Consider the following 27,916-nt stretch of genomic DNA (forward strand, 5'->3'; position numbering starts at 1 on the left):
ATTGTATTTGGTGCGACTTGGTTGCACCAAATACAGTGCGACCCTGACAGTGTGGCCCACATTTATGTATGTATTGTATATCCATTCTGTCCATACGTTTTGTTAGGTCATTCTATGGCATTATCCAAAAAATGAATTAGATCCAAATCTTACGTGGACCATACTCTGAGAAAGAATGGTATTTGATCCTCCACCATTAAAAACTTGCTAAGGCCCACTGTAATGTTTATTTGTCATCCAACCTGTTGATAAGGTTACAAAAACGTGGATGAAGGGAAAATAACAAAGATTAGGTGGATCCAAAACTTTTATGAGCCATTCGCAAGTTTTAATGAGCCATCATCACTATTTCCTATGGTTTGGTCCCCCTGATATTTGAACCTACTTCATTTTTGGTTCATGTCCTAAAATGATTTGTAAAAACATATGAACGGCTTGGATATGCAATAAATTATCAAGGTGGCCCCCACCATAAGTGGCGCATTGTATTGGGTTAGGCCAAGGAGGCACTCTTCCTTAAAAATAATAAAACCATGTTTATGTGGGCCCTACCATGGTGTATATGTTATATCCACACCGTCCATCCATTTTGAGAGATCATTTTAGTGCATGAGCCAAAGAATGAAGCCAATCCAAAGTTCAAGTGGACCCCACCATAGAAAACAGTGGGGATTCAATGCTTATCATTAAAAAAATTCTAGGGGGCCACAAGTTTTCGACCAAGCTGATATTTGCATTTTCCCTTTGTCCATATCTGTTTGAACTTATGAACATGTTGGATCTCAAATAAACATCATGGTGGGCCTTAGGAAGGTTTCAACGGTGGGTGTCACTGTCCACACTATTTTCTATGGTGGGGTCCACTTGAGCTTTGGATCGGTCTCATTCTTTGGCTCATGCCCTAAAAAAATGTCTCCATATGGATGGACGGTGTGGATACAACACATACATCATGGTGGGGCCCATAGTCAGGGTCCCACCCACATTGGCAGTCTTTCGTGTTGCATGCGCGGAGCGGATACTACCCAACTCCGTCGGAAGTGGGAGTTGATTAGGTGAGACCTTGGATCTACCTAGGTGTGCGGGACCCATGGCCCACCTAGATCTATGTGACTATATCCACACCGTGCATCTGCATTGAAAACTTATTTTAGGGTATGATCTAAAAAATGAAGCAGATCTAAATCTCAAACGGACCATAATACAAGAAACAGTAGTAATTGACCATTAAAAACTTCTTGTGGGCCAAAAAAGCTTTGGATCATATTTGTGTGGTCTACCTAAGATTTGGGCATGCTTCATTGTTCGGTTCATGCCCTAAAATGTGCTTTGAAAATAGTTGGATGGTGGCCCCAAAGATGAAGCATATCTAAAGCTCAAGTGGACCACACCACATGAAACAGTGTGAATTAAATGGCTAATGTTGAAAAATTCTTAGGGGCCACCAATGTTTTGGATCAACGTGATATTTGTGTTTTCCCTATGTTTTGCATATCCATGTCGTCCATCTATTTTTACATATTAGTTTAGGGCATGGTCCAAAAAATGAAGCAGATACAAGTTTTAAGCGGACCACATTGTAAGAAATAGTGGTCCACCAATGAAGTTTATTTGCATGTTGCCTTGTATGGTCCCAAACAATGGTGCACCAATGAGGTTTCAAGTGGACCACATTATAAGAAACATGGTCCCAAATACTGGAAAAAGTGGAGTTTAAACACCTTACGCCCACCATGGTGCCTGTTTGACATCCAACCATTGATTAGGTCCACTGGATGTGGACATGGGCCAGGGCCGAGTAATGAGGTGGATTTGGAGTTCAAATGGCCCCCACTATAGCAAGACAGTGGGAATGGAAACTTACAATTGAAAACCTTTCGGGGCTCACTCTATTGTTATGAACAATGCAAATCTCATGCATTACTATGCATCAGTGCAGATCACACATGACTTGATATATTTATTAATGTTATGCATTCAATTTGAATATAGTTGCATTCTTCAGTTAGACAACGCATGGCTTAGGACCCTATACAAAAGAACCCTATTATTTGCATTTCTTTTTTGAGATGTTATGATTTAAAAGTGTAAATTAAGGTCTTTTTGGACAATCCCTGAAGTTTCATTGAAAAATTCAACCATTTTCCTAATGTTTCCCAATTTTTCCCAAAAAGTGCGATAAATTATCCGATACAAACAATATATCCCATGCGATAACCGATATGTATCTGTATCCCAAGGGTGCAATACATAGCGCGATACCGATATTTCGAACACTGGGCGTCACCCATTGAATTCTAAAAAGATTGAGGATTGAGCACCAAACCCCTTTGGAAAACTGCCAATGGATGAGAAGATGGCTGATGGTCTCTTTTTTTCCCTTAAGTAATGGACACATCCGTTTCTAATAATTCTCTGCCTATGGTGAAGATTATCAAGTGCAAGGATTTTGTTTTAACATGCCGGCTGCCGCCCAATAGAAGCCAACAACCTGAGGGTGGCAACTAGCCTTCCAAGATGGTTAAGGGCAACGCATGGCCCATCGCAAACATGGTGTAAAACAATCACATCAAGAAAGAACCAATATGGTCCCATATCCAAACTCTACAATCACTAATTTAACGGAATGGAAACCTCTTCTAGCTTAGATAGAAGGCTTGCATAAGACTCAATCTTGTTGTTTCTAAGTATCTTGAATTAGACATTCTTCATGAGTTGCTTGCACAATCTAGAGTAACAATTGATTCACGACGCATCCTTTATGCACTGCTAACCAAAGATTTTGGAATTGATAGGATCATTGGATATTCACCATGCCGAGTATCTTTCCAAAACCAAATTCTATCACCCTTTCCGACTTCGTTTCTGATTCCTTCATTAAACAGAGGCTCCAACTTTTGAATCTCTCCACAGCGTGATACTTTGTTAGCAGGTCTAATATGAATGTTCCACCCATTCATAGCCATACTGTATTTAGTAGATATCATCATTTCAATAAGTTGTTTTTGTTGGGGTTGTGCCCTAGAAAACCAATGTTATTGGACCTCAGTTTATATGTCATGATACATTTCATTATTGTTAATTAATTCTTATGGAACATGTTTTGTGTGGGGTTTTGAGAGGCGCATCGCCTTTGATGCTCTTGGGCACTCAAGAATGAACACATCGGCTTGGTAGCTAGGGGAGAGTTGCATTCATGTATCTCATTGTCTTGGCCATGACCATACAGGTTCTAGAGCATACCTGTGGTATGATCAATGTTCGAAATATTGGTATCGCGATATGTATCGCACCCTTGGGATACAAATACGTATTGGTTATCGCACGGGATATATCGTTTGTATCGCATAATTTATCGCACTTTTCGGGAAACATGGGGAAACATTGGGAAAATGGTTGAATTTTTCAATGAAACTTTAGGGATTGTCAAAAAAGATCTTAATACACACTTTTAAATCATAACATCACAAAAAAAATAAAAAAAATAAAAAATAAAAATAAAAATGCACACAATAGGTTTCCTTTGTATAGGGTCCTAAGCCAAGCATTTCCGATTGAACTAGGGCAACTATATTAAAATAAAATGCATAATATTTATAAATGTATCAAGACATGTATGAAAAAATAATTATTATTAGGGCAAAAAAATTCTAATACCTGATTAGTGGACACTTAATTGTTAAAATAAAACCATTAGACACAATTATTATTATATGGGCCACATCTCAATGTGTGTGTGATATATCTGCACTGTCCATCCTTCTTGCCAATTCATTTTAGGACATGGGCCCAAAAATGAAGCAGATCCAATTCTCAGGTGGACCACACCACAAGAAACAGTGGGCCTTGGGAAGTTTTTAATGGTGGACCACACCATAGGAAATAGTTGTTAATGACCATTGAAAACCTCGTATGGGCCACAAAAGTTTTAGATCAAGTTGATATTGCATTTTCTTTCCATCTAGATCTGTATGAGCTTATCAATAGGTTGGATGTTCAATAAACATTATTGTGGACACTAGAAAGCTTTTAATGGTGGAAGTTCAATGATCACTTTTTCTAGTGGTGTGGTCTACTTGAAACTTTTATCGGCTTCATTTTTTGTATCATATCCTAAAATAATATGGAAAAACATATGGATAACATGGATGTATAATACATCTATCGAGGTTTGCCCTACGGTCAGGGCCTCACCCACATCGCTGGTGGGGTCCTACTTCTACCCAAGTTGCGTGTTTACGTATATTTCCCATTAAAGCAGGAAGTTCTTATGCTGAGATGCTAGGTGGGGCCCACCGCAATATTTGTGAGAAATCCAAACTGTCCATCCATTTTGTGAGCTCATTTTAGGTCATGCGACAAAAAATGAGGTGGATCCAAAAATCAAGTGGGTTGTACAAGAGTAAAAAATCGGGGAAGGTGTTTCCTACCGTTGAAACCTTCTTAGGATCTACCTTAATGTTTATATGCCATCCAAACCGTTTATATGGTCATTCCTACTTGGATGAAGTGAAAACACCACAAACATAGCCTGATATGAAACTTCGTGGCCATACAAATGTTTCAAACGGTGGTCACTGAATCCCCACTGTTTCCTCTTGTGCAGCAGCCCACTTGACTTTTGGATACACTTCATTTTTTATCGCATGTCCTAAAATGAATTCTAAAAACAGATGGGCTATGTGGATTCATCACAAACGCTACGGTGGGCCCCACCTAGCATCATAGGGTAGGAACCTCCTGTGAAAGGCTTTTCACGGGAAATCCGTGTCCTGTGCTCAATCCATGCGGAACAACAATGTGGGAGGGACCATAACTGTGGGCCTCACCATGATGTATTTGTTGTATCCACACCGTCCATACATTTGGAGAGAACATTCTAGGTTACAAGTCAAAGAATGACGCCCATCCAAAGCTCAAGTGGATCCCACCACAGAAAACAGTGGGTATAGTGACGACCACCGTTGAAACCTTCGTAGAGATCAAACCTGTTCATAAGGTCAAGAAGATCTGGATGAAGGGAAAAAACAAATATAAGCTTGATTGAAAACTTCAGTGGCCCCTAGTAAATTTTCAATTGTAGACAGACAATTCACACTGTTAACTATATTATGGTCCATCTAAGATTCGGATCTGCTTCATTTTTGGGATCATGCCCTAAAATAAGGTTTCAAAATGAATGGACGATATGGATGTAAGGCTCAAACATTACAATGGGCCATACAGTTAGGGATCAACTGTGTAGATCCGGGAATCCACAAAAATCGTGCCCGAGTTGGGTACTCCCCCAATCCGCGCTGACAAAGTGGGCAGGACCCTGACCGTGGGCCCCACTATGATGTATGTGTTGTATCCACACTATCCATCCATTTGGAGAGATCATTTTAAGGCATAATCCAAATAACGAGGCCGATCCAAAGCTTAAGTGGACCCCACTACAGAAAACGGTGGGGACAGTGACACCCACCATTGAAAATTTAAAACTTATGGTGGGACCCACCATAATGTTTATTTGACATCCAACTTGTTCATAAGTTCATGAAGTTATAAACTATGGGAAAACACAAATATTAGAATGATCGAAAACTTCTGTGGCCCTCAGGAAGATTTTAATGGTAGGCGTTCAATTCCCACTATTTTCTGTTATGGGTCCACTTGAGCTTTGGGTATGCATAGTTCTTTGTCCCATGACTTAAATTGATCTCTCGAAACAAATGGACGGAATGGATAGAAAATATATACATCAAGGTGGGCCCCACTGTATGGGCTGCACCGTCTTAAATGTAACCGAAGTCGCATCGAATCCAGGAGCGACTCGAATCAAAGAAGAAACCCTCATCTTCTCCGTTAAAGGCGCAGTGCGCAAGCTGCGATTTCGAATCCATTCAAAATCCCAAAATTTTCGCTCTAATTTCTTTCTTTCTTTTTTCAAAATCCCTACCCAAATCCCAAAAATCTCGACAGAAATCTAACTTCTTTCAAAGCAATTCTCTCCGGAAGGGAAAAAAAGGGGTTTTAGGCTTATCTGGCGTTGTCGACGATTGGCCCACCAAATCCAGTCGAAGGCCACCCCTTCAGGCAGATTTGAGGTAAGAGATTTTTTCCTATAATATATATATATATATATATATATATATATATATATATATATATTATATTCGAATTTGTGGAATCGTAGGTGGTTACATGAAGATATTCCGATGATATCGTGTATACAATCAAGGGAAAAGTCATGATAAATGCCGATATATCATCGATATCGGCAATATCGCAGAATATTTTATGATATTTGTGCGATATATCGCACGATACACAGGATTCCGTGATTTTTTTTATTTTTTATTTTTTAATTTCTAAGGGAAATCTTAGGGGTTTCGTATCGTCGGCCATCGATAATGATAATATCGGTTGATAGTATCGATATTACGAACACTGGGTATGATTAGATGGTCATCTTATGTGAGCGGACTCACTTGGTGCCAGTATGGACAATCTCCACCCATTAGGGCCGACTTGGTGTCGGATTGCTTCTTTCTACCCCACATAAGTGTATAAGTAAACCATAGATGGTCTTGGATTGGGCCTTTGGTTACTTGCATTGGCATTGATCGCTTACAAACATCAAGATTGGGAGACCCATCGTGTCCAGACTTGAATAAACTTGTGGTTGCACTAGTTCCGTCAAATCCCATGACCTGTGGATGTGCGGATGGAGAGGCCCTGATTGATCATGCTTTGTTTCTCCTTATGAGGCTTCTGCATAGCCAATAAAAGTAGGTGTAGCTGGGCTTCTTCATCTGGGTCTTTAAAGTGTGCACGATCCATCAAGTGTTTAAAAGGCCAGCCGACACCTATAAGGTTTTCAATTGGTTAACCGAAGTTTTTCAACCATTGATTTTCATTTTCATTTTCAACTGTTGATTTGTTTTAAATTACACTTAATGGATATCCAATGGTTTTGATATGAGATGATCCATACATTGGGTGGCATGGGAATTGCCGAAGGATGGTGACCACTAATAGTGGAGAGATTTGGATGGCTGGAGTGTATGATTACTAGAGGTTTACGGACATCATTCACAGTAGGGTACATAGATGTTCCGTAAGGTGGTGGAGCGCCATATGGCGTGTTTCCTCTTGCAAGTTACCCCCCCCCCCAACCCCCAACAAGTAACTTAAGCCTTTTAATGCTAAAACCTCCTTTGGGAATACACAACCCTTTCCAGTCAACCAGATGTACTTGCCTTTATCATCTATGCCTTGCCACAAGAAGTCCCTTAGGATTTTTTCCTATTCGTTCCACAACATTTGCCAGGCAGTGAAATAAGGACATGAAGTAAATAGGTATAATCACAAGAATGGCCTTAATCTTTTCCACTAAACCACAAATACTTACTCTCCCATGCTGATAGTCTTCTTTTGATTATCTGCAAGACTGGATCCAAAGTTTCTTGGAAGCTTTACCAGTACATAGAGGCAAACCCAAATATGTAGATGGACTAGAGCCTGCTTTGCATGCCAAGCTTGAAGCAATATTTTCAATTGTCCCTTCCTCCATTCTAACACCAAGAACTTCAGATTCATACTGGTTAATCTTTTGTTCTGAGTCTTGAAATATGTTCTGTTGGGATCTGTGAGACTTGAGTCTCTTGACTTGTAGCGTTCTTTGGGTAATGATTGCAGGTACTATCTGAATTGCATGATCAAATCCCTCCCTTTCCTAGGGCCACAGCTATGGAAATCATTGAGGAGGAATTGGGCTGTCCCGTAGAAACAGTCTTTAGCTTCATTTCCGACAAACCCGTGGCTGCTGCTTCGTTTGGCCAGGTGATTATGCTTGACACTTGACAGTGTCTTACAGTTTCATTTACTTAATTGCGGTGTTCATGTTGATGAAGGTTATGTTTAGCGGGTTTTCTTGTCTTTGCATTGTGAATTTATTCAACTTCCTTCTGTTTGAAGTGTTACTGGTTTTGCCCACGTGATGCTTTGCAAATTCTCGTTTTTTGATCAACATTTTATTTACAAGGTTTTGCATATTGGAAAACTTGGAGACCATTTCTTTTCTTTCTCTCTTTCTTTCCTTATTATCCCCTGCCTTGTAAATGTCAAGGAATTTAATTTTTAGCATATTCTGGCCTTCATATGTTTTGGTTATGGTTTTCCTGTAATAGTATTTATAACAAACTTAAGACTGTTTTTCTGATTCTCGTTGTCGTAGTATCTTTCTTTGACAGTGGATATCCAAAGGATAATCAGAAAAAAAAAAAAAAAAAAGTGTTTGGATTGGCCTTCTTAAAAACTTTCAGATGCATAGTCCTATGGAGTACTATAAACTTATGTTTCTCTCTTGTGGTTTATCAATATTGCATTTATCCTCATCTACTGTAACTGTTTCTTAATCTTTATAAATAAATTGATAGAGAGAGGGACATAAGCTCTCTCATTTTCTTCTTCTATACTCCCCTCTCTTCCCTCTTGTTGAATACCATAAAAATATCAGCCTTTATTTCCTTCCTCCTTTTCCATAGCTTATTTATGGCCTGTTTGATTTTTCTAATTACGTGTAAATGAAATGTAAATGGGTAATTATTACCATTTACAATTGTTTGTTTTTGTGAGAAATTACTTGAAAATTGTGATAATTTTAATTGAATTTCATGTATTTATACATGCATAAAAATGTGGGGCCCACCGTGATGAATATATTATATCGATGCTGTCCATCTGTTCCACAAGCTCATTTTAGGGCATGAATAAAAAAAAATGAGGCAAATCCACAACTCCAATGGACCACAACACATGAAGCAGTGGTTATAATGGAACTCAACTGTTGAAAGTTAATGCCTGCCCACACTAATGTTTATTTGTCATCCGACCTGTTCATAAGATTATACAGACATGGAGAAAGGGAAAACAAAAAAATCAGCTTGATCCAAAATTTCTATGGCCCCAAAGCAATTATTAATGGTAAGATTTTAATTCCCACTTTTTAATCTGGTGTTGTTCACTTGAAATCTGCCTCATTTTTGGGCTCATACCCTAAAATGAGCTGGCGGAATGGATGGACAACATGGATATGATCTATACATCATGGTGGGCCCCACAGTTTTTTTGCCCCAAAATTTTCCCGCCTCTGTTTTGTGCCAGAATTTTTAACCTGTCAACATCAATGTTGGGATAAGAGAAGGAAATACGAATGTAAATAATGATGACTATTTATACTGTATTTACTTCGTAAAATAGAAATCAGACAGGCCCTTAATATCCATGTAAGATGGATTTGGTCATGCTGGTTATAGTTTTCAGGTCACAGGTTTGCTGCCTTTGAAGCTTAACAGTGCTGCTGCTATCTTTAATTAGGCCCCTCTTTCTGAGTTTCCATTGCATTTTGTTATTCCTAATATGTTTTGAGTATCTTTATTGCTTTGGAGTTCCCCGCATATTTTCTGAGCATCCACTCCATATCCATCAACATACAATTTCTGATGTTTGAATTTAAGTGTTTTTGGTGATATGCATTGCAGGTCTATCGTGGGTGTACTTCTGATGGTTGTACTGTTGCTGTGAAAGTTCAGCGGCCTAACCTGCATCATGCAGTTGCTCTAGATGTCTATATCCTCCGCATTGGGGTACAATCATTAACCTGTTCTAAGCTTTTATAACTTCAAACTCTCTAGTATTTAAATTTGTTTTCTTTTCCTTTTTAAAATAAACGCTGTGACCTGTACATATTTATTTAATGCTTTGATAAATTGTATACCTATATAAGAACTACAGTGTGATGTCACTTAGTGTATGCATATGCTTGTTATATGAATCTCATTAGCAACATAACGCTGCAGCAAAGACATTCCTTGGTTTTGTTTTCTGGAATAATATGTTCTAGTTGAAAGTTTCGATCTTTTGCTTAGTAATGATGCATTACTGAATCAAAATTTAATACCAAATGAATAGCATTTCTCAATGCATGCATTGCCTTATTTTTATTAAGGGCGAATACCCTACTTCCAGATGCCTTCTCACCACAATATACTGATTGACAGTGTAATGAAGTTTATGCCCTTGTTCATTCATTTACGCTCTGTTGTTGTGATGAAATGGTACTCAAATGATACTTTAGTTGAAATGGAAATATAGATTGCTGACAGTGTATTTCCATATTCAGAGGATTTCTTAAGGTGGATAGGCTCCACTTTCATGGTGTATTGATAGCCAAAACCTCCTATCCACCTTTCATGGCTGATGGTGTCAGATATTTTGCAGTTGCCTATTATTTCGTAGTGTCTTAATTTCCCATGACGGAAATACCTACTTGATATCTCATGCCCACATGCTGCCTGGACTACCTTTCCTTGACTACTTCTATTTGGACCAAAGTGCGTCAATAGGAATCTTGTTAATTACATCTTCTTCATCAAGTTTCTACAAGGAATGCTGTTCGCTTGTCTGTCAAGGAGTCAGTTCACTCACTGGTATTTATATCTGGTGTTTATTCTAAGGTTATTTCTTAATTGCTGCAGCTGGAGCTCGTGCAGAAAGTTGCAAAAAGGAAGAACGATCTTCGCCTTTATGCAGATGAGCTTGGGAAAGGCTTAGTTGGGGAGTTGGATTACTCTTTAGAGGCTGCAAATGCTTCTGAGTTCTTGGTACCTGTTGTTTGAAATTATTATCTATTTCATTTCTTTTGGGCTATTAACTATTAAAAGTCTATAAAGTTTTTTTGGGCCCAAATCACTTTCCACTTTATGTTGATGCACATGAGCAAGCGACTATGCATCTAAATTAATTTCCATTATGTATACATTTCTCTTCACTTAGCTATTGCACTACTTTCTTGTACAGGAAACTCATGCTCAGTTTCCATTTATGCATGTTCCAAAAGTGTTTAGACATTTGAGCAGAAAGCGAGTTCTAACAATGGAGTGGGTGGTTGGTGAAAATCCAAATGAGTTGCTTCTTCTAGCCCAAGGTTCTGATCAGCATAGTGTTGGGTTTGTGGAGAGGCAAGAACTGGCTAAGAAGCATCTTCTTGATATGGTAACAATTAACATCATATGCAGCTTGTTTGTCAACTTTTTCCTTCTCTTTTGTTTCAGTAAAAAGTCCTCAGCAAATAGAATTGGATGCCGCTTCATCAGAACAATTTAAAGTTTTGTTATTGAAGGAGTTTTCCTTTCTTTCTTTCTTTCTGTCTTTCTCCTTCTTTTCCTTTTTAACTAACCTTTTATATACCTTTATAAATGTGTTTACGTGCGCACGTGGTTCTGTTCATGGTGGTTGTCCATAGACAAGTGTGTCTGCAAGTACATACGCATATTCATCATTATCACCAATTCACCATCATCTTAGCTTTTAATTTGGGGTTGGGTATTGAAATGTAGATTGGCTAAAGTTTCACGGTCAGCTGCCCACCAGACATCAACCTTCTCTATCTGGGCTCTTGGAATTGGCCATGGCTAATACCATTGATGTAGGATGGTTTTTAAACCTAGGATGATAGACGAAATCGGATTTTCAGTTTAAAACATGAGCAACAAAAGTATGAAATTTCAGCAACCTCATCATAAACCAAACAATTAATCAAATAAGCAATTACATGTAATCCAAGGTTATCACTCGCTCGTACGAAGGAACTGGTAAGATGTTGATTCAAAATAGGCCCAATGGAATTAAGAAATTCCATCCAAAACATGAGGATAGAACTATTTTAAAGGAAATCACCCGAGTCCTAAAGGGATTCTAGGTCTAGGGAAATCTGAAATTAGGGTTTATTTGAATGGAAAATCTATGGTTTTAGGTTAGGGTTTGGTTGAAGAAAGAAGAAAAAGGAAGGATGTAATAAAAGGGCTGAAGTGAGGTCCACAAAACAGTCTGCAATGGACTGTCCGTACAGTCATACGAACGTACGATTTACATGTATGGTTGGACTTTTTGTTCGGGTATAGGTTGGGATGGTCTGGGTTTAAGAAGGAAAGGAAATAAGATAAAGGAGAAGAAGATTTGAGAGGAAAAGAGAGAAAAGATGAGAGAAAATAGAAAGAAGAGATGGATGGATAAGGCTTCACACCAAGTTAGGGCATGTTTGATTTTCCAAATCCTATGTAAATCTCATGTGAATAAGCAATCATTACTCCTCCATCCTGTTTGAAAATGCACTTGTATTTTTGTTTTCAAAACCGGACCAAAATGAATTATTTAAATTTGTGGGCCCCACCATGATATATATGATGTATCTATGACATCCATCCATTTTAGCATAACATTTTGAGACATGAGCCAAAAAAATGAAGTAGATCGAACACTTAAGTGGCTCACACCAAAGGAAACGGTGGCCCCAAGAAGTTTTTACGGTAGGTGTTTGATTCTCTAAATCCTATGGTGTGGTCCACGGGCGTGGATTGGATATTGACAAGGTCAGTAGGTCCATGATGCATGTTTTGTATCCATACCGTCCAACCATTCGTAGAGATCATTTTATGGCATTACAAAGAGAATGAGATAGATCTAAATTTCAAGTGGACCCACCACAGAAAACCGTGGGAGCCGTCACGCCCATCGTTGAAACATTTATAGGGCCCACAGTGATGTATTTTTGAGATCCATCCTATTCATAAGTTAACATAGAGATAGATGAAGTGAAAACAAACATATTAGCTTCATGAGAAACTACTGTGGCCCCTAAGAAGTTTTGAATGGTGGGTGTGATGGCTCCCACGGTTTTTTGTGGTGGGTCCACTTGAAATTTAGATCTATCTCATTCTCTTTGTAATGCCATAAAACGATCTCTACAAATGGTTGGACGGTATGGATACAACACATGCATCATGGTGGGGTCCACAGAGCTTGGTGACATCACTTCAGTAGCGATTTGGCTACTGACCTTGTTAGTAACCAATCTGCGCCTGTGGTCCACTTGAGCTTTGGATCAACCTCATTTTTTGGTCAAAGCGCTATATTCAGCTGGCATGACGGATGGATGGTGTGGATAAGCCACAGGCATCACGATGGGCCCCACATATATTTGATAGTGTCCTCCATTTTAATGCTAAAAAAGTAGCGTCAAATCAAACATCGGTAACAATGTCATAATTACCAAAGGAAATCATTATTACTCATTTGCAATGTATTTATCGATGGTTTGAAAAATCAAACACGCCCTTAGTTTTCATTCGGATTCACACCGAATGGGGTTTTACACAACATTCTCCATAAAAACAAGAGAGAGGAGAACTTCAAGTGTTTTCACTAACATCACGTAAAAAAAACGCTATGACACAGGACTGATGCATGAACTAAGTAACATGTGAGATCAAATAGCCGAACTAAGATATTTAATTAAAAAAAACACCAATATTGTTATATTCATCACAAATATCATGAAAATTAAAAGAAAATCATGCATAATCCTTGCCTAAGCTACCAACATCGTAACATGATCATTAAACAAAAAGAAACTAGGATCAAATATATGTAGGGACATTCGATTAGCATGGTATATAGTCTATTTTAAAATAGAAAACCTAATACAACCTATGGTGAAAATTAGGGTTTGGGTAATTTGGGAAAGTAGGAAAATTAGGAATTTTAGGTTTAGGGTTTTAGGGATTGAAGAAAGGGGTTTTGATATAATGATGATGAGAAACCAAAAAGGGTCAAGGTGGAATTCACATGTGTGGCTGTACGGTCACACGTGTGGTGTAGGGTGAATGGGTTTAGGTCGGTTAGGGTTTGGATTGTGGATGGGTATAAGAAAGTTGGGTTTGGGAGAAGATGAAGATTTGGTATGGGACAATTAAGAACCTGAAGAAAATACTTGGATGTGGGAGAAAAGAGAAGATGTGGGGATAGACCTTGCACCTCCGTTGATGAAGATTACCCTTGCACCAATCTTCCTTCCAAATTGCATGGAAGTATCTTTAAATCGCATGAAGATGAAAGAAGAAAGTAAGAGTTTTTCTCTTTTAAAAAAATCACAAAATCCAATGGGAGAGGTCACATGCCCCCCTCTTTTTATAGATCTAAGAAGTTTTAAAAATTACAATAATCTCCGTCTTGTGAATTTTAACGAAAATAGCCATAATCTAAATAAAATTAACTAAAACACTTATAATGTGTCCAAATATAAAATAATCAAAAACTAAATCCTAAAATATGATAAAGTCTAAAACTGATGTGAGCAATCAACGATCAATGGCTTGATCATGTGATCCATGCGATCCAATGGCCCGATTGTCGCGTCCCTCCAATCCAGCGGTTTGGATTACTCCATAAAGTAGCCCATATGCATCTTCCTAGTGTGGGGTCTTCCAGATGCTCGTACATGCACATGTGCTCTTCAACACGATCATGGGTACTCGCCTAGCCACAGGGAAATCAGTGCGGCACGCCTCCTCTGATACTTACGCAAGGGCATATGTGATGTGATGTCCTCATCAGGCTAGGGTCATGGTATGCCAAATCGGTTACGTATCGGCCGTATCGGCCGATACGTAACGGTAACGGTGCGAACCGTTACCCGTTTCGGGGCCGAAACGACCGATTCGATTTTTTGTACCCGTATCGGCCGATACGGGACCGATACGGGCGTAACGGGCCGTTACGGGCCCGTAACGGTAACTTTTTTTTTAGCTCTGTTTTTGCTGTTTTTTTGAAACCTCTTGCTTCCAAACTGTTTCTAAGTCCTTCTACTACTAATTTCGACCAACCTTAGCTAGGTATTTGATAGAAAAACACATTGTATTATATATTTTTTTGAATCAAAGCTCGGTGGGTCATTTTTCAGAAATTCGTCAAAAATAGGTATTTATACTTTTTTTAATATATTTTGCTGTTTTAATCATGTCATATAATGTGTTAATCATAGTAGAACATGTTAATGTGCATTTTACAGATTTGGGGTGCCATTTAATAATTTTTTAATATTTTTTTCTATTTACGCATGAATTTTGGCCCCCTTTTTTTAAAATTCGAAAAATCAGTTTTTAATCGTTGTTTTGCTATTTTAATCATGCCATTTGATGTATTAATCATAGTAGAACATGTTAATGTGCATTTTACAGATTTGGGGTCCCATTTTATATTTTTTTAATATTTTTTTCTATTTACGCATTTATTTTGGCCCTTTTTTTGAAAATTCGAAAAACCATTTTTAAATGATTCTTTTGCTGTTTTAATGATGTCATATGATGTGTTAATCATAGTAGAACATGTTAATATGCATTTTACAGATTTGGGGTTCCATTTTATATATTTTTTATATTTTTTTCTATTTACGCATTTATTTTGGCCCTTTTTTTGAAAATTTGAAAAATCATTTTTTAATGATTCTTTTGCTGTTTTAATGATGCCATATGATGTGTTAATTATAGTAGAACATGTTAATATACATTTTACAGATTTGGGGTGCCATTTTATATTTTTTTCTTTTTACGCATTTATTTCGGCCCTTTTTTTGAAAATTCGAAAAATCATTTTTTAACGATTCTTTTGCTGTTTTAATGATGCCATACGATGTGTTAATCATAGTAGAACATGTTAATGTGCATTTTACATATTTGGGGTGCCATTTTATATATATTTTTTATTTTTTTCTATTTACGCATTTTTTTCGGCCCTTTTTTTGAAAATTCGAAAAATCATTTTTTAATGATTCTTTTGCTGTTTTAATGATGCCATATGATGTGTTAATCATAGTAGAACATGTTAATGTGCATTTTACATATTTGGGGTGCCATTTTATATTTTTTTCTATTTACGCATGAATTTTGGCCCTCAAAAATAATTGCAAACACCTAAATGTAAGATATTTTCATATTACATTCATTCTAATATATCTATCATTGATAGTAGATAGTTAGAAAATTAAATATATGAATTTTGTAGTCAAATTCAGGTTATCTGGTTCATAAATTCATCAGACAGTCCGATACAACTTCTCACTAAAGAGTGGACCGTTACACCACCATAAACATGTTCCAATTTATAAATGAATGCATATTTGGAATGCTTAGAATATTTCGGATTTAATCCATATTTTTTCATATTTTTTTGGCAAAAAAAAAAAAATGCGCCGTTACGCCCCCGTATCACCGTTACGCCCCCGTATCCGTATCGGTTTTGGAGGTCACCGTTACGCCAACCGATACCGATACGGGACACCTTGTCTAGGGTTGGATGTCCAAGCCTTTGTAGTCTAAAAGTTGGTCTTTTACAAAAAGACCATTAATGAAAACCCGTTTGCTTTTAATCCCCTACTTTGTAAATTACAAATACCCCTCATGTAAAAGTATAAAACCAATAAAACATGTAAATAAAATTTCAAAAAGTAAACTAAGTGCTCAAAACAAAAATCACTATAATCCTAAGTAATTAAGAGTATACGATGAACTTTGAAGATGTCCACGATCACGGCGGGCCACGATCAAGTCGCATCCAATGGTTCGATCATGAAATCTTCGTGATCCAATGGTCCGAAAACATCATCCACGCAACCCACATGCTATGTGGGGTCTTCGGCTCCTCCTTGGGCTTGAACGGGTAGTTGCCTACACAGGGATCGGCTCCTCCTCAAGGCTCGAACGGGTAATCACCTAGCCACAGGGACACTGGGGCTCAGACCCACCTCTGATGTGTGCATAATAGTGTCCGTAGTGTGATGCCCCCATCAACCACTCACATGCCAAATGGTCCAATGTTGTATTGAACCCCAATGCAACTATTACATACATGCCCTAAAGGGCCTGCAGGCATCGTAGAGTCATGAAGGGGCAGTTGCCAGGCAAATCATTAAGCACTAAACATCCACATACATGAAAGATTATGAACACATGATTGTCAACATGACTAACATGCCAACTCATCAAGCTGCACACTACACCTTAACACAACTATTACGTGCTACTCTTAAAAGGAATTTGTGAATAGTTGATGCATAAAGCATGCATTGCAGATGAGCCCACTGAGCACGGGTACCCTTACACATGAAAAGTCATGCATGGGTATTCAAAAAATATCAGGGAGCCCATCAACACGTGTTTACCCAAAAATCTCACTTGCTAATGCAATTATGCCTGATACTTCACCTTAGCCTACCTATGGTGCATTGCCTAGGAAAGGAATCTACAAGCAGTTAAGGTCTCTAGCATGCAATGCCAGACGAGATTGCCAAGCAAGATTGTACTTGTGCATATCTATATGATCAATTATTGTTGTCATCTTGTATTGCACGACATAGATGATAAGCTTAAGAATTAGGTCGTCTAAAGCAGCCTAAGAGTAGTTTCAAAAGGAGATAAAACGTCGAGAGCATATTGGGATGATCCTGTTTTGTGCAATGGAGACCAGAAATGGATTGCAGGAGTGGAACCTATATTAGGGTTGTGAGGCTTGTAAAGAGGATGTTGATGAAATTCGGATGGAAAAAAATGAGTCATTTATGGACTTCTATACGAAACTAAATGATATAGTCAATTCCATGTGTAGTCTTAGAGATAGAATTCCTGAAAGCAAGGTTTGTGCAAAAATACTGTGATCACTTTCTGATAGGTTTAATTCTAAAGTTACTGCTATACAGGAATTGAGAGATACTGATACAATGAAGGTTGAAGGGTTGGTTGGATTTCTGTAAACTTACGAGCTGAATTTCAAAGCTCCTAAGATTAAGTCCATTGCCCTAAAATCCTCTAAAACAAAATCAAATGATTTTAATAATAATTCAGATATTGAGGAAAATGAAGATGATATGGTCATGTTGGCAAAGAAATTCTATAGAATTTTCAAAAATAAGAAAAGATCTGATTTTCAAAAACCAGTTGACAAGAGAAAAGGAAACTTAAACTATTGGAAATCTAAATCTAAATACACCCAATGTTTCAACTGCTCTGAATATAGACATTTAGCTTTAAAATGTCCTAAGAAGGATAAATCGAAAAGAAAAAGCATGATTGCTACGTGGGATGAATCATCAGTAGGGATCCCTAAAAGGATTTGGATGAGATGGTGAGAAGGGATGTAAAGGCTTGTTCAGTGACCAACAATAGGGCCTTAAGATTGTATTGAGTGGTGAAACAGGATTCATAAAGTTGATCAAAATTGCTGGGACAAGGTTATTATTATTATTATTATGACGACAACAACGATGATCGTGCTACACAATGAATGGTTAATTTGGATTCATAATTCTTTGCATGTTTGAGTTATCAAATGATGTTTGAGTGTCGACATTTTTTTCATTATGTTGTTCTCCAGTTTTGCCTCACCTTGTTGAAACCTATGTGAGGATCTAAAGTGGATTCTAGTTGTGGATCATTAACATGTGTTGCGATCCTATGTGAACACACACAGAAGTTTTCTTTTATTGTTCTGCCTTCATTTTCCTTCTTATTATCAAGATGAAGAAAAGCAAATATATTCCACTGCACTTTTTCTTTAAAAATAAAAATAAAAATTGTAGGTTTTGGTTGGCTGCATTGTAATTTGTAGGAACGAGTTATATTTTACAAAATGTATCCTTAGCTTGTGTGAGCATTAACTAGCAATACATTCTGTTTTCTGCTTTTGATCTTTCCAAATCTGTTAGTGAGGAATTATGTAATCCTTGACCTGAGGATACACATGGTATCTTGGGTCAGTTTATGGAAGAGGCCCATGGTTTGGTGATCTGACCTGTTGATCTGATGAGCACCACAGTGAACAAACCATGCTCAAATCTCTCCTTTTGGGAGAATCCTACGCAAGAAAAGAAATGCAGCAATGGTCCACATTCAACTTAACAAAGGCCGAAGATTGGAGGGCTAGTATCTTTCAATGTGGGAAAATTTTGGGGCTTTGTCCACCAATGGTGGGGCACATTAGATCAATACTCTGGGTTACTGAACCATGGGCGACACTTGTACAAACTGAAGACCTGTGGGTGCTGCATATCCTTGGTTGAGTATCATATAGATCAGCTCTGTTACCATCATCTTTTTTTTTTTGGTAGTTTTCTACTGACGTGCATTCCTAGAAATTGAATTACTGTGTCATCTCTGTTCATTTGAGTTCAAGGTTAACAAAGGAGTGGAAGCAACACTTGTTCAACTCCTCGAAACGGGCCTGTTGCATGCTGATCCACATCCTGGGAACTTGCGTTATACAACTGCCGGACAGATTGGGTACCTTATTGACCCTTTTCTTCATCTATCGTATTTGTACTTGATACTTCATTTAGCAAAGGCCACAAGTTCTAATTGTGTTTTGCACTGTTTGCACTTGTATCCTTCATTATTTTCTTGTCCAAAAAGTATTCTGGTATTCATTTGAAATCTTCTTGTTAGGTTTCTTGATTTTGGTTTGCTTTGTCGGATGAAGAAGAAACATCAGTTTGCCATGCTCGCATCCATTTTGCACATAGTAAATGGAGATTGGGGTGCTCTTGTTTATGATCTGACAGAAATGGATGTTGTAAGGCCGGGAACTAATATCCGTCGCGTGACCATGGTAGAGTGTTCTTTTATATCAGTTTATAATAACTTCAGAGCTGAGGGTGTATTCTCTCACATGCTGATTTTAAGCTGTGCCTGACGGTCAAGTTTGAAAAATGACTCAGGAATTGGAAGATGCCTTGGGTGAAGTTTCCTTTAAAGATGGAATTCCTGATGTCAAGTTCAGTAGGGTTAGTATCTGATCTTATTATGACTTCTACTTTGATGTCTCTTCACTCTATCTTGACGCATGCACTGTCTCTTATGTCCACTTATGTTGAATTTCAAGTTATGATACCATCATAATTCATAGAAAAATCATCTAATCCTATGGATGAACTTACTAAGGGAAAATTGTCTCATGTTATGGAGCTTTCTGTTTGCTATCTAGACGTACTTGTAATCATCCAATGTTCCTTCTTTAGCGCTATGTATCATTCCCTGACATCATCATCTGGATTCATGTTATCTCATTGGTCCTTAATACCTTACGGTCCTTACCCCTTTTCTTGGGTGTGTGTGTGTGTGTGTGTGTGTATTCTCATTTACAGAGAATGTCGCAGACGCAACTGTTGTAGATGAGAAAACCATGCAACTGGCTCTGTGTGGGGCCCACTGTGGTGTGTGTATAGCACCTAACCCATCTAACTGCATCATGAATGTGGAATGCTCCAAAGATCAGGCCGATCCAATTATCAGGTAAGCCACGCTATAGAAAACTATGGAGGACCACCCAAAAACCTCCAAAGTCACATGGGGGTCCATGTGATTATTGGATTGGCCTGATTTTTGGAGTGTCCCATTTTCATGGTGGGGGGACCCTGGTGGACAATTTGATGCCATACACATGCCCCCGATGTGCCCGACATGCACCTATTTGCATGATTAGCCACCCCCGCTAGGGATCGATACCAAGACCTCAAGTGTTGAAACGAGGTTTCTCCACTCAGTCTGCCAGTTGAGCTATGGATCTGGGTGTTAGCATTTCTCATGAATAGATCTATATATATGGGAAGGTTTCACATACAACTAGTTGTAGATGAAAAAAATGCAACTAGCTGCATGTGGGGCCTGCCATGTTGTATGTCATCCAATCCATCTAGTAGTGTTGTCTCTCCATGAAAATGGTATGGCCCAAAAATCATTTTGTTCCAATAATCATGTGAGCCACATGATAAAAAAAAACAATGGACAACTATCCAAAAACCCCAAGACTCACGTGGTAGCTCACTTGATGGTTAGATCGGCATGAATTTTGGGGAATCCTATTTTCATTATGGGCAGCCCCTGTTCACACCTCAACTAGTTGCATTTATGGCTAGTCGTAGGCGATACGTTCTGTATGTTAGATATCAAAAAACCCAAGACTCACGTGGTCGCCCACTTGATGGTTAGATCGGCATGAATGTTGGGGAATCCTATTTTCATTATGGGCAGCCCCTGTTAGACCTATTGGATGCCCATGATGGGCTTCACGCCTCAACTAGTTGCATTTATGGCTAGTCATAGGCAAGACGTTCTGTATGTTAGATATATAATCGCCATAGTATATCTATCTTCTTTTATCAAAAACAAGAAAATATTTGTAACTTTGCATCTTTCAGCCTGCATTGAACACCCATATTTTCCATGAATTTGTCTTCATGATTATATTGAATTAGGGATTTATTTCAAGTATCAATCTCTTTTCTCTTGCTCAGGATAATTTGTAATGGTACTTTATGAATCTATCTTTGTTTTTTCCTTGTCTTGTATATGTATGTATTACCTCTTGCTGCTTTCGATTTAGACATGACTGATGGCTACTTATATCTTTTGAAGGTTCTTGGTAAAATCTGGTCTATAGCCTTCAAGTATCATTTTCGTATGCCGCCATATTATACACTGGTTTTACGCTCTTTGGCTTCCTTGGAAGGTAAGATAGGCCACGTTACTTCCAGTTGGTTTGTATGTTTGTTCAGCCTGTCCTGGAAGGACTTTATGGAATGCGCATTAGTCCAGGTCTTGTGAAGTTAAAAAGGTTTTACTTCTATTATTTAAATTGCTTGACCTGTGCTGTTATAAATACTGACATTTTAGATATTATTGTCATTAGGGTTTATCTATGTACATGAATAGGAAATTCTTGTCTATATAAATTATAATATAAAGCTGTAAAGAGGGATAAACACTAAATCAAGGCTTTCTCGACTTCCCCATTAACATACGTGGCTGAAAAGGTTAGAATATCCATTGCTTCTGACAATTTCAAGGACTCAATTTATTTTACTCTTCTTCTATTCATCAGGCTTGGCAGTGGCGGCAGATCGAGATTTTAAGACATTTCAAGCTGCATACCCTTATGTCGTTCGTAAACTTCTTACTGATAATTCACCTGATACGAGGAGAATCTTACACTCGGTATCTATCTTTGTTTATCAGACAACTAAAATTCGAATGCTTTATGGGTTATGACTTTTTACCCTACATTTTCTCCTAAGTGCATTTCTTGAATAAACCTAGAAAATTATGCACTTCTGTAACAGTTAATTTCAGTAATAACTTGGGAATCTTTCTGCATCAATTGATCATCATTGGTTTCAATGCTTGATTTCATGATGCCGATTTAGGTAGTCTTCAACAAGCGGAAGGAATTCCAATGGCAGAAGCTTGCACTGTTCTTGAGAGTAGGTGCAACTAGGTAAGCTGCAGCGTTTCAATGGAATAAGATACTTTTACATAATTATGTTGGAACTCCATTGGTGTTTTTTGTTGACCTTGGTTATCTTTTAGACAAATGATATGATCATGTACCTGAGGATATCCTAGTATCCTTGGACCTTGAGTCTGGAGAAGTGGTGTCCATGTTTGGTGATCCAGCCAATTGATTTGATGGGCCCTACGGCGAACTGTTCATGCCTCCAAAATCTCCTTGGTTGGAGCATTCTAGCTATCCAATCTTTGTTTCTTGTTTTTCCAATGAATGTGGACATTTGCAGTGTTATTTCTCAGCACATTATTCAGAGACAACTGATTGAAGGTTAGGATTGTCCCATTTGGAGAGTTTTAGATCATGGTCCATCAGATCAACAATCTGGATTACCAAATCGTGGGTCTCCAATTATACAGGCTCAAGGCTTCCATGTCAAGAGGTCCTAATGCAAAGTTGCAAAGTAGATTCAGAGAGAACTAATTGCACAAATTTAAATGATAAATAATAGAATTTTGCAGTAATAATCGCCAGTAATGAAACAGATTTTGCAACAGAGAAATATATCAAGGAACCTAAATCCTAGGCATTTATGGAACCATAAAATAGATCACATCCAGAAATTTCTTAATTCGAAATCATCATAATCTCCTTTATGCATTGCATACAGCCCAAGGCCTTATGTATGAACAACTGTCTGGAGTTTCCTATTTTGTAAGCTACTCTCCCCTAAAGATACTAATAGGGTCATTCTAAAACCAATAGTTACCACTTAGGAAAGACTTCCAGAACTAGGTTCTCTAAAATCAAATAGCAACAAATAAGTAAGGACTTCTAAAGTTACTAAACTTGCTATAATATCATGCACAAGCTTCATAGGTGCTGCATATATACCTGTACAGCTGTGCATGTCCTGCCAAATACACAAGCAAGCATCTAAACTGTTCCTGATCAGATTGGACACACGTGTGCCCAAGTGGGGTCCACTTGGGGTCCCCTCATGTGTGCGGGCTGGGAATTTGGCTGCATTAAGTCCTCCCTAAATTCCTTTACCATCCATGAAACAGGTTTCTGGAAGCTTTCAGCAATCCTAAGCTTTTCCTTAAATCTTCAAAAAAAATGAAATAAAAAATCCTAATATTTTCTTTTGCCATATGAAAGGCATGGCAAGAGAGTATAGTTCTTTTCTATGGCCTTAAATTTGGTAGTGGGCTTTGGTGCTGGTACACTATTTAATCATCAACATCACCATTATTATCATCGGAACCTTGTCCAAGCCATTTGGGATCAGCTTATTTCTCATGGTAGCTTCACAGAAGTTTGATGACCAGCTGCCTACCTGATATCAACCTTGTCCTAGCCCCGAGGATAGTATGTAGAATAATAATATGGTTAATAATTCAAAAATATGCTTGAAAATCACTCTTCTCACTTATTCCTGAATATTTTAGTTGGTAAGTTCTCACATTTGGTTTCTCTTCTCATTGTGATGGATTCAGGAAATCCATGCATGAGCTCATTACATCTGACTCTGGAAGTCACCCTGAGCATGGTACAAGTGAACAAAACAGTGTGTTTGAAGTTGCAAACTTGGTCATGACGCTTCTACCATCTAAAGATGGTGCTGTGCTGAGAAGACTGTTGATGACTGCGGTGCGTATCAGGACTTATTTACGAATAGATAGCCTACGTTGGTGAAACCTGCAAATTTGTATGCAATCAGATGGTTTATATTTATTTATTGCTATCATTGGAAAGCAGCTCCTCTTTTTCTCATAGAAGTTTTTTATCCGAACCATCTCATCGAGATCCTTTAATGATTCTCCATACAGTTAGTGATCGTGGTATTCATGCTTCATGGCTTTAATTCCATTGGTTATTTTCAAGAACATGATATGCAATCAGATAGCATACATCAGTAGCATGTTTTCGTCAAATTTGATTATCTTCTGACACCAGTACCATGCTTTCTTCAACCTTGTTTGTCCAGCCATTAAATACAGGAACCACAGAACTTTGTATTCAATGATTGGATCAAACTTCTGACCAGTCACATCCAATCTAGGATGGCTGGGTTTGATATCTAATGCCCACCACTTTATCTTCAACAGTCACATTGAGCTTATTAGAAGTCAGATCCAAGCTATAGTTGCTGGGTTTGATATCCAATGATCATGAGTCTTTAGTTTTTGGGTCGCGCATCTGAGCTGTTAGATTCAATCGATGATATATTTAACACATTGATTTACATAACTCTTCAGGAAAGTTCACTATATCAGTTCCCCGAATGCTTTCTTCCGCAACTTGGATACCTTTCATAGGAGGGATTGTCAACATATCACAGTTGTCGAGAGGACACATTGTATACTATCCTTGGAGGGAGTTAGTAATCAGGGGCTAAGGGTGGCTATCCGTGCCCCATCCGCATCCTGATATTTTGGTGATATACAAGCTGCCAAGGCATATCTAGGTACTGATAAAGGAAACCTGGACACCATTCCTGGTGGGAGTTGGTTATTTGGTGTAGGGCTGTGAAAGGGTGGCCATTTTTCACCATCCTTGAGTGATATTTTGGTGATGGAGCTGTAAAAGACATGCAGCTTTTCTCCTTTTGCATTCTCGACATGGGTTTATTTTATCAATGGTAAAAATGCCTCTTTATTACTGTCAAAATCTTGTGTAATTTCCTGTTTTCACTGTCTTTCGCTGCCGTTGCCTTTCTGGAAAAGAGTCGGATAGAGCGGTTTCTATAAACTCCATGGGTGGTTATTAGGAGTAATGGAAGTGGATTAAGGAATAACAAAAGTGGGGCTTGATTATAGGGGTGGGTTCGTCTGTTGGGAGTTGTGAGGGGCACACAACCCTCTCTTGCTCTTTTTTCTGATATACATTGCATGATTTCATTTATTTGTATTATATGTTAATTTATCTGTTAGATAAATATTAGGAATGGTGTGCGCATCTGCCCACCAGTATCTAGGAAAGATTTGAAAGCACCCTACACCACCGACTGAACTGCTGAATTATTCTAGTATTTTATTCCTTTTCTCTTTTTCTTTCAATAAGGGCCTGTTTGGATACCACCAAATAAGTTACTTTTTCTACTTACAGAAGTAGATAAGTAATTTATTTTAGATGAGCAAGTTTGGTTTATGATCAATTATAAGTAACTAAGCTACTTGAGGCAAGTAGCATATCATAAGTAACTCATGATCCAAACCCCCCCTAATTGATCCAAATTATTTTGTACTTGCTAATTTCATTGTGGTAGACAATGACACGCCAGAGTCTCCTTCTTCCGTCAATCATTCATTTGGGTAAAGAAGTGCTTGAACTCATATGGGTTCTTATGATGATGAACAGGATGCGACTTCATTAGTCCGAGCTATGCTTTCTAAGGAGGCCATCTTCTTCCGTCGGCATGTTAGTAGGACCCTTGCCGACGTGCTCCACCTATGGATGATCAAAGCTCTTGGATGGGACCATAAAATAGCAAGCCCCTACAGTTCTCGCACGAAAATGGCGAACCTACAGAACCCGATGGGCCTCTCTTCAGAATCACCAGCATTCCTCTACCAGGTTGCACTACAAGATCGCCGACTGAAAGTGATATTTTACAAGGTGCTAAATGCCGTGAGGAAAGATCCTATATTGATGCTCAGATTCTGCTGGGCCTCCTTTGTGATATTTGTGTCAGCTACGGCCCTAGCTTTTCACCGTTTTTTGGTTTCTTGGTCAGAGACATCCATATCCAATGTATCATTCGCACATAGGCAGGTCGCAGTCAGTGTATAGTACATTGGATCCTTTCAAGACATGCATTTGTAAAGGAAGCTTGTGCTGTTGCCCTTTCTGTATAGCTTGTTGGAATTGGGGGACCAGATTTTCTCACACAATTGAGGGCGAAGGAGGTAATTCTAACCTGTAGACCAAAAAAAAGAAGAAGAAGAAGAAGAAGAAGAAGAAGACTAATCCTGCTTCTATGATTTGTATTGTAAATGGGTGTATTCCACTAGGTTCCAAAGAATCGCAGTGATCAGTGTGCGATCATTCAGACTGGAGTGGTGCTGCTGGAAGCTGTTGAATGTAGAGCAACAGGCACGAATGGATTCATCAAGTGGTATTTTGAGTTCAAAAATCCCATTTTATCTATGTCAGCTGCCTGGATTATGCATTTTATTATTATTATTTGTTTGGAGTGGTGCATGGTCCATGTCGGCCATGGTTTTAAAAATAATAGGACAAGTCGGTTAGTAAAATGGCATACGGCAAAAAAAAAGAGTTATGTGCAATGTTTGTGTTTAATTCTGTTCCAATCCTTATAAATGGTAAAAAAAAAAAATGGAGAATGAAAAGGTTGGGTTCGATGTGGTTTCAAATAATAATAATAATAAGAGCGAAAAGTTTTGAGTTCAATGCGTTTTTAACTCCAAAAAACGAAGTGACAAAAGCAGCTACAATGTGTGTATATTTTTCATATAAATAAGACTATGATATCAATTTAAAGTAAAATGTAAAAATTCAATGTGCGTGAGTAATAAATAATGTACATGGGTAATTAAATAGCAAGTTAATATTGATCTTTGACTTTAGGAAATCTTTTTCTTTTCTTTTCTTTTCTTTTCTTTTCAAGCATTTCATATCTATGTTGATAGCTCTCAATCAAAAGTTCCTCTTTTTACTTGATCAATGACAGTCTTTGAAGCACTTTTTATTGTTATTATTATTTTTGTCTCTAGTATGGCTTGCCTGAAAAGATACTATTTTTCGTTTAATCTTTTGCAATACACCCGACTTTTAAACATGTAACATGCGGAGTTTTAAGCGTTCAACCATTTCTACATTTCTTCCCAGTATTGGGAACACCGAGTCTAAAGTAGACTTTAGCTAACTAGGGGACTCCCAACATGTCTGAGTCGACTCGTACTCAGTTGGACCTAATCTGGTGTGATACCCCGATTCACTTCTAACTAGGGGTGGCAATGGGGCTGGTCAAATTGGGAGGATGAGTCCAAATCCAACCCATTTATTAAACAGGTTGAAAATCTCAACTCAAACCCAACCTATCTAGAAATGTGTCAATCCAAACCTAACTCACCTAACATATGTAAGTAAAATAAATAAATAAAAATTAATTAATTAATTAAATTAAATTAAAATATTGTCATTTTGTAGAAAAATATAAAAATGTCAGCTACATACTTAGAATTCTTAATTAATATAAAATCAAACCCTTATCATAAACAAAGTACAACCATCCTAACTAAAGTTTAGGATTTTTGAACTTTATATTATAAACATGTAATACAAATATATGGTTAGCATCTAGGGGGTGTTTGCATCTTAAGTTACTTAAGATAAGCTACTTATGCCTCACCTAGCTTATTTTGGTTTCTACTTGTTAATATGAAATGATTAAGTAATTTTAAGTACAAAAGGTTACTTATAATTGATCTTAAACTAAACTTATCTAAAATAAATTACTTATCTACTGCTGTAAGTAGAAAAAGTAACTTATTTGGTGCTATCCAAACGGGCCCTTAGCAAGAAGGCAAAAGGTAGACCATACTCATGACCATTGGGTCCGGCCTGGCAAACTCAAACTCTGACCTGTTTAATTTCGGGGTGACAAATGACAACCTCATTTTGGGTTGACAAGACAAACCCAACCCAATCCATATAGGAAATGGATTGCCTAGACCCTATTTTTCCTGGTTGGATACAAGTCGCCACTGCTAGTCATAACTTGGGTGACTCAGGCAAC

The 27,916-nt window shown here is 38.0% G+C and overlaps 1 protein-coding gene across 4 annotated transcripts in view; it reads left to right on the forward strand.

The window, feature by feature from the left end:
- LOC131245999 (uncharacterized) overlaps positions 1-26,106 on the forward strand; it is a 41,638-nt gene extending 15,532 nt beyond the window's left edge. For 2 of the 4 annotated variants that reach the window (XM_058245843.1, XM_058245845.1), the window contains 12 exons: positions 7,684-7,827; positions 9,528-9,632; positions 10,524-10,649; positions 10,846-11,040; positions 19,042-19,154; positions 19,317-19,479; positions 19,589-19,654; positions 21,285-21,378; positions 21,751-21,863; positions 22,073-22,143; positions 23,652-23,805; positions 25,516-26,106. In XM_058245843.1, coding sequence (XP_058101826.1) covers positions 7,684-7,827; positions 9,528-9,632; positions 10,524-10,649; positions 10,846-11,040; positions 19,042-19,154; positions 19,317-19,479; positions 19,589-19,654; positions 21,285-21,378; positions 21,751-21,863; positions 22,073-22,143; positions 23,652-23,805; positions 25,516-25,947 — 1,776 coding nt within the window. In that variant the 3' untranslated portion in view covers positions 25,948-26,106. Of the gene's footprint in view, positions 1-7,683; positions 7,828-9,527; positions 9,633-10,523; positions 10,650-10,845; positions 11,041-19,041; positions 19,155-19,316; positions 19,480-19,588; positions 19,655-21,284; positions 21,379-21,750; positions 21,864-22,072; positions 22,144-23,651; positions 23,806-24,413; positions 24,623-25,515 lie in introns of all 4 variants that reach the window. The other 2 variants (XR_009171067.1, XM_058245844.1) reach the window with 2 other exon arrangements.
- The last annotated feature ends 1,810 nt before the right edge of the window (positions 26,107-27,916 follow it).

This window comes from Magnolia sinica, chromosome 5 (assembly GCF_029962835.1).
Source record: "Magnolia sinica isolate HGM2019 chromosome 5, MsV1, whole genome shotgun sequence".
NCBI classification, from domain to species: domain Eukaryota; kingdom Viridiplantae; phylum Streptophyta; class Magnoliopsida; order Magnoliales; family Magnoliaceae; genus Magnolia; species Magnolia sinica.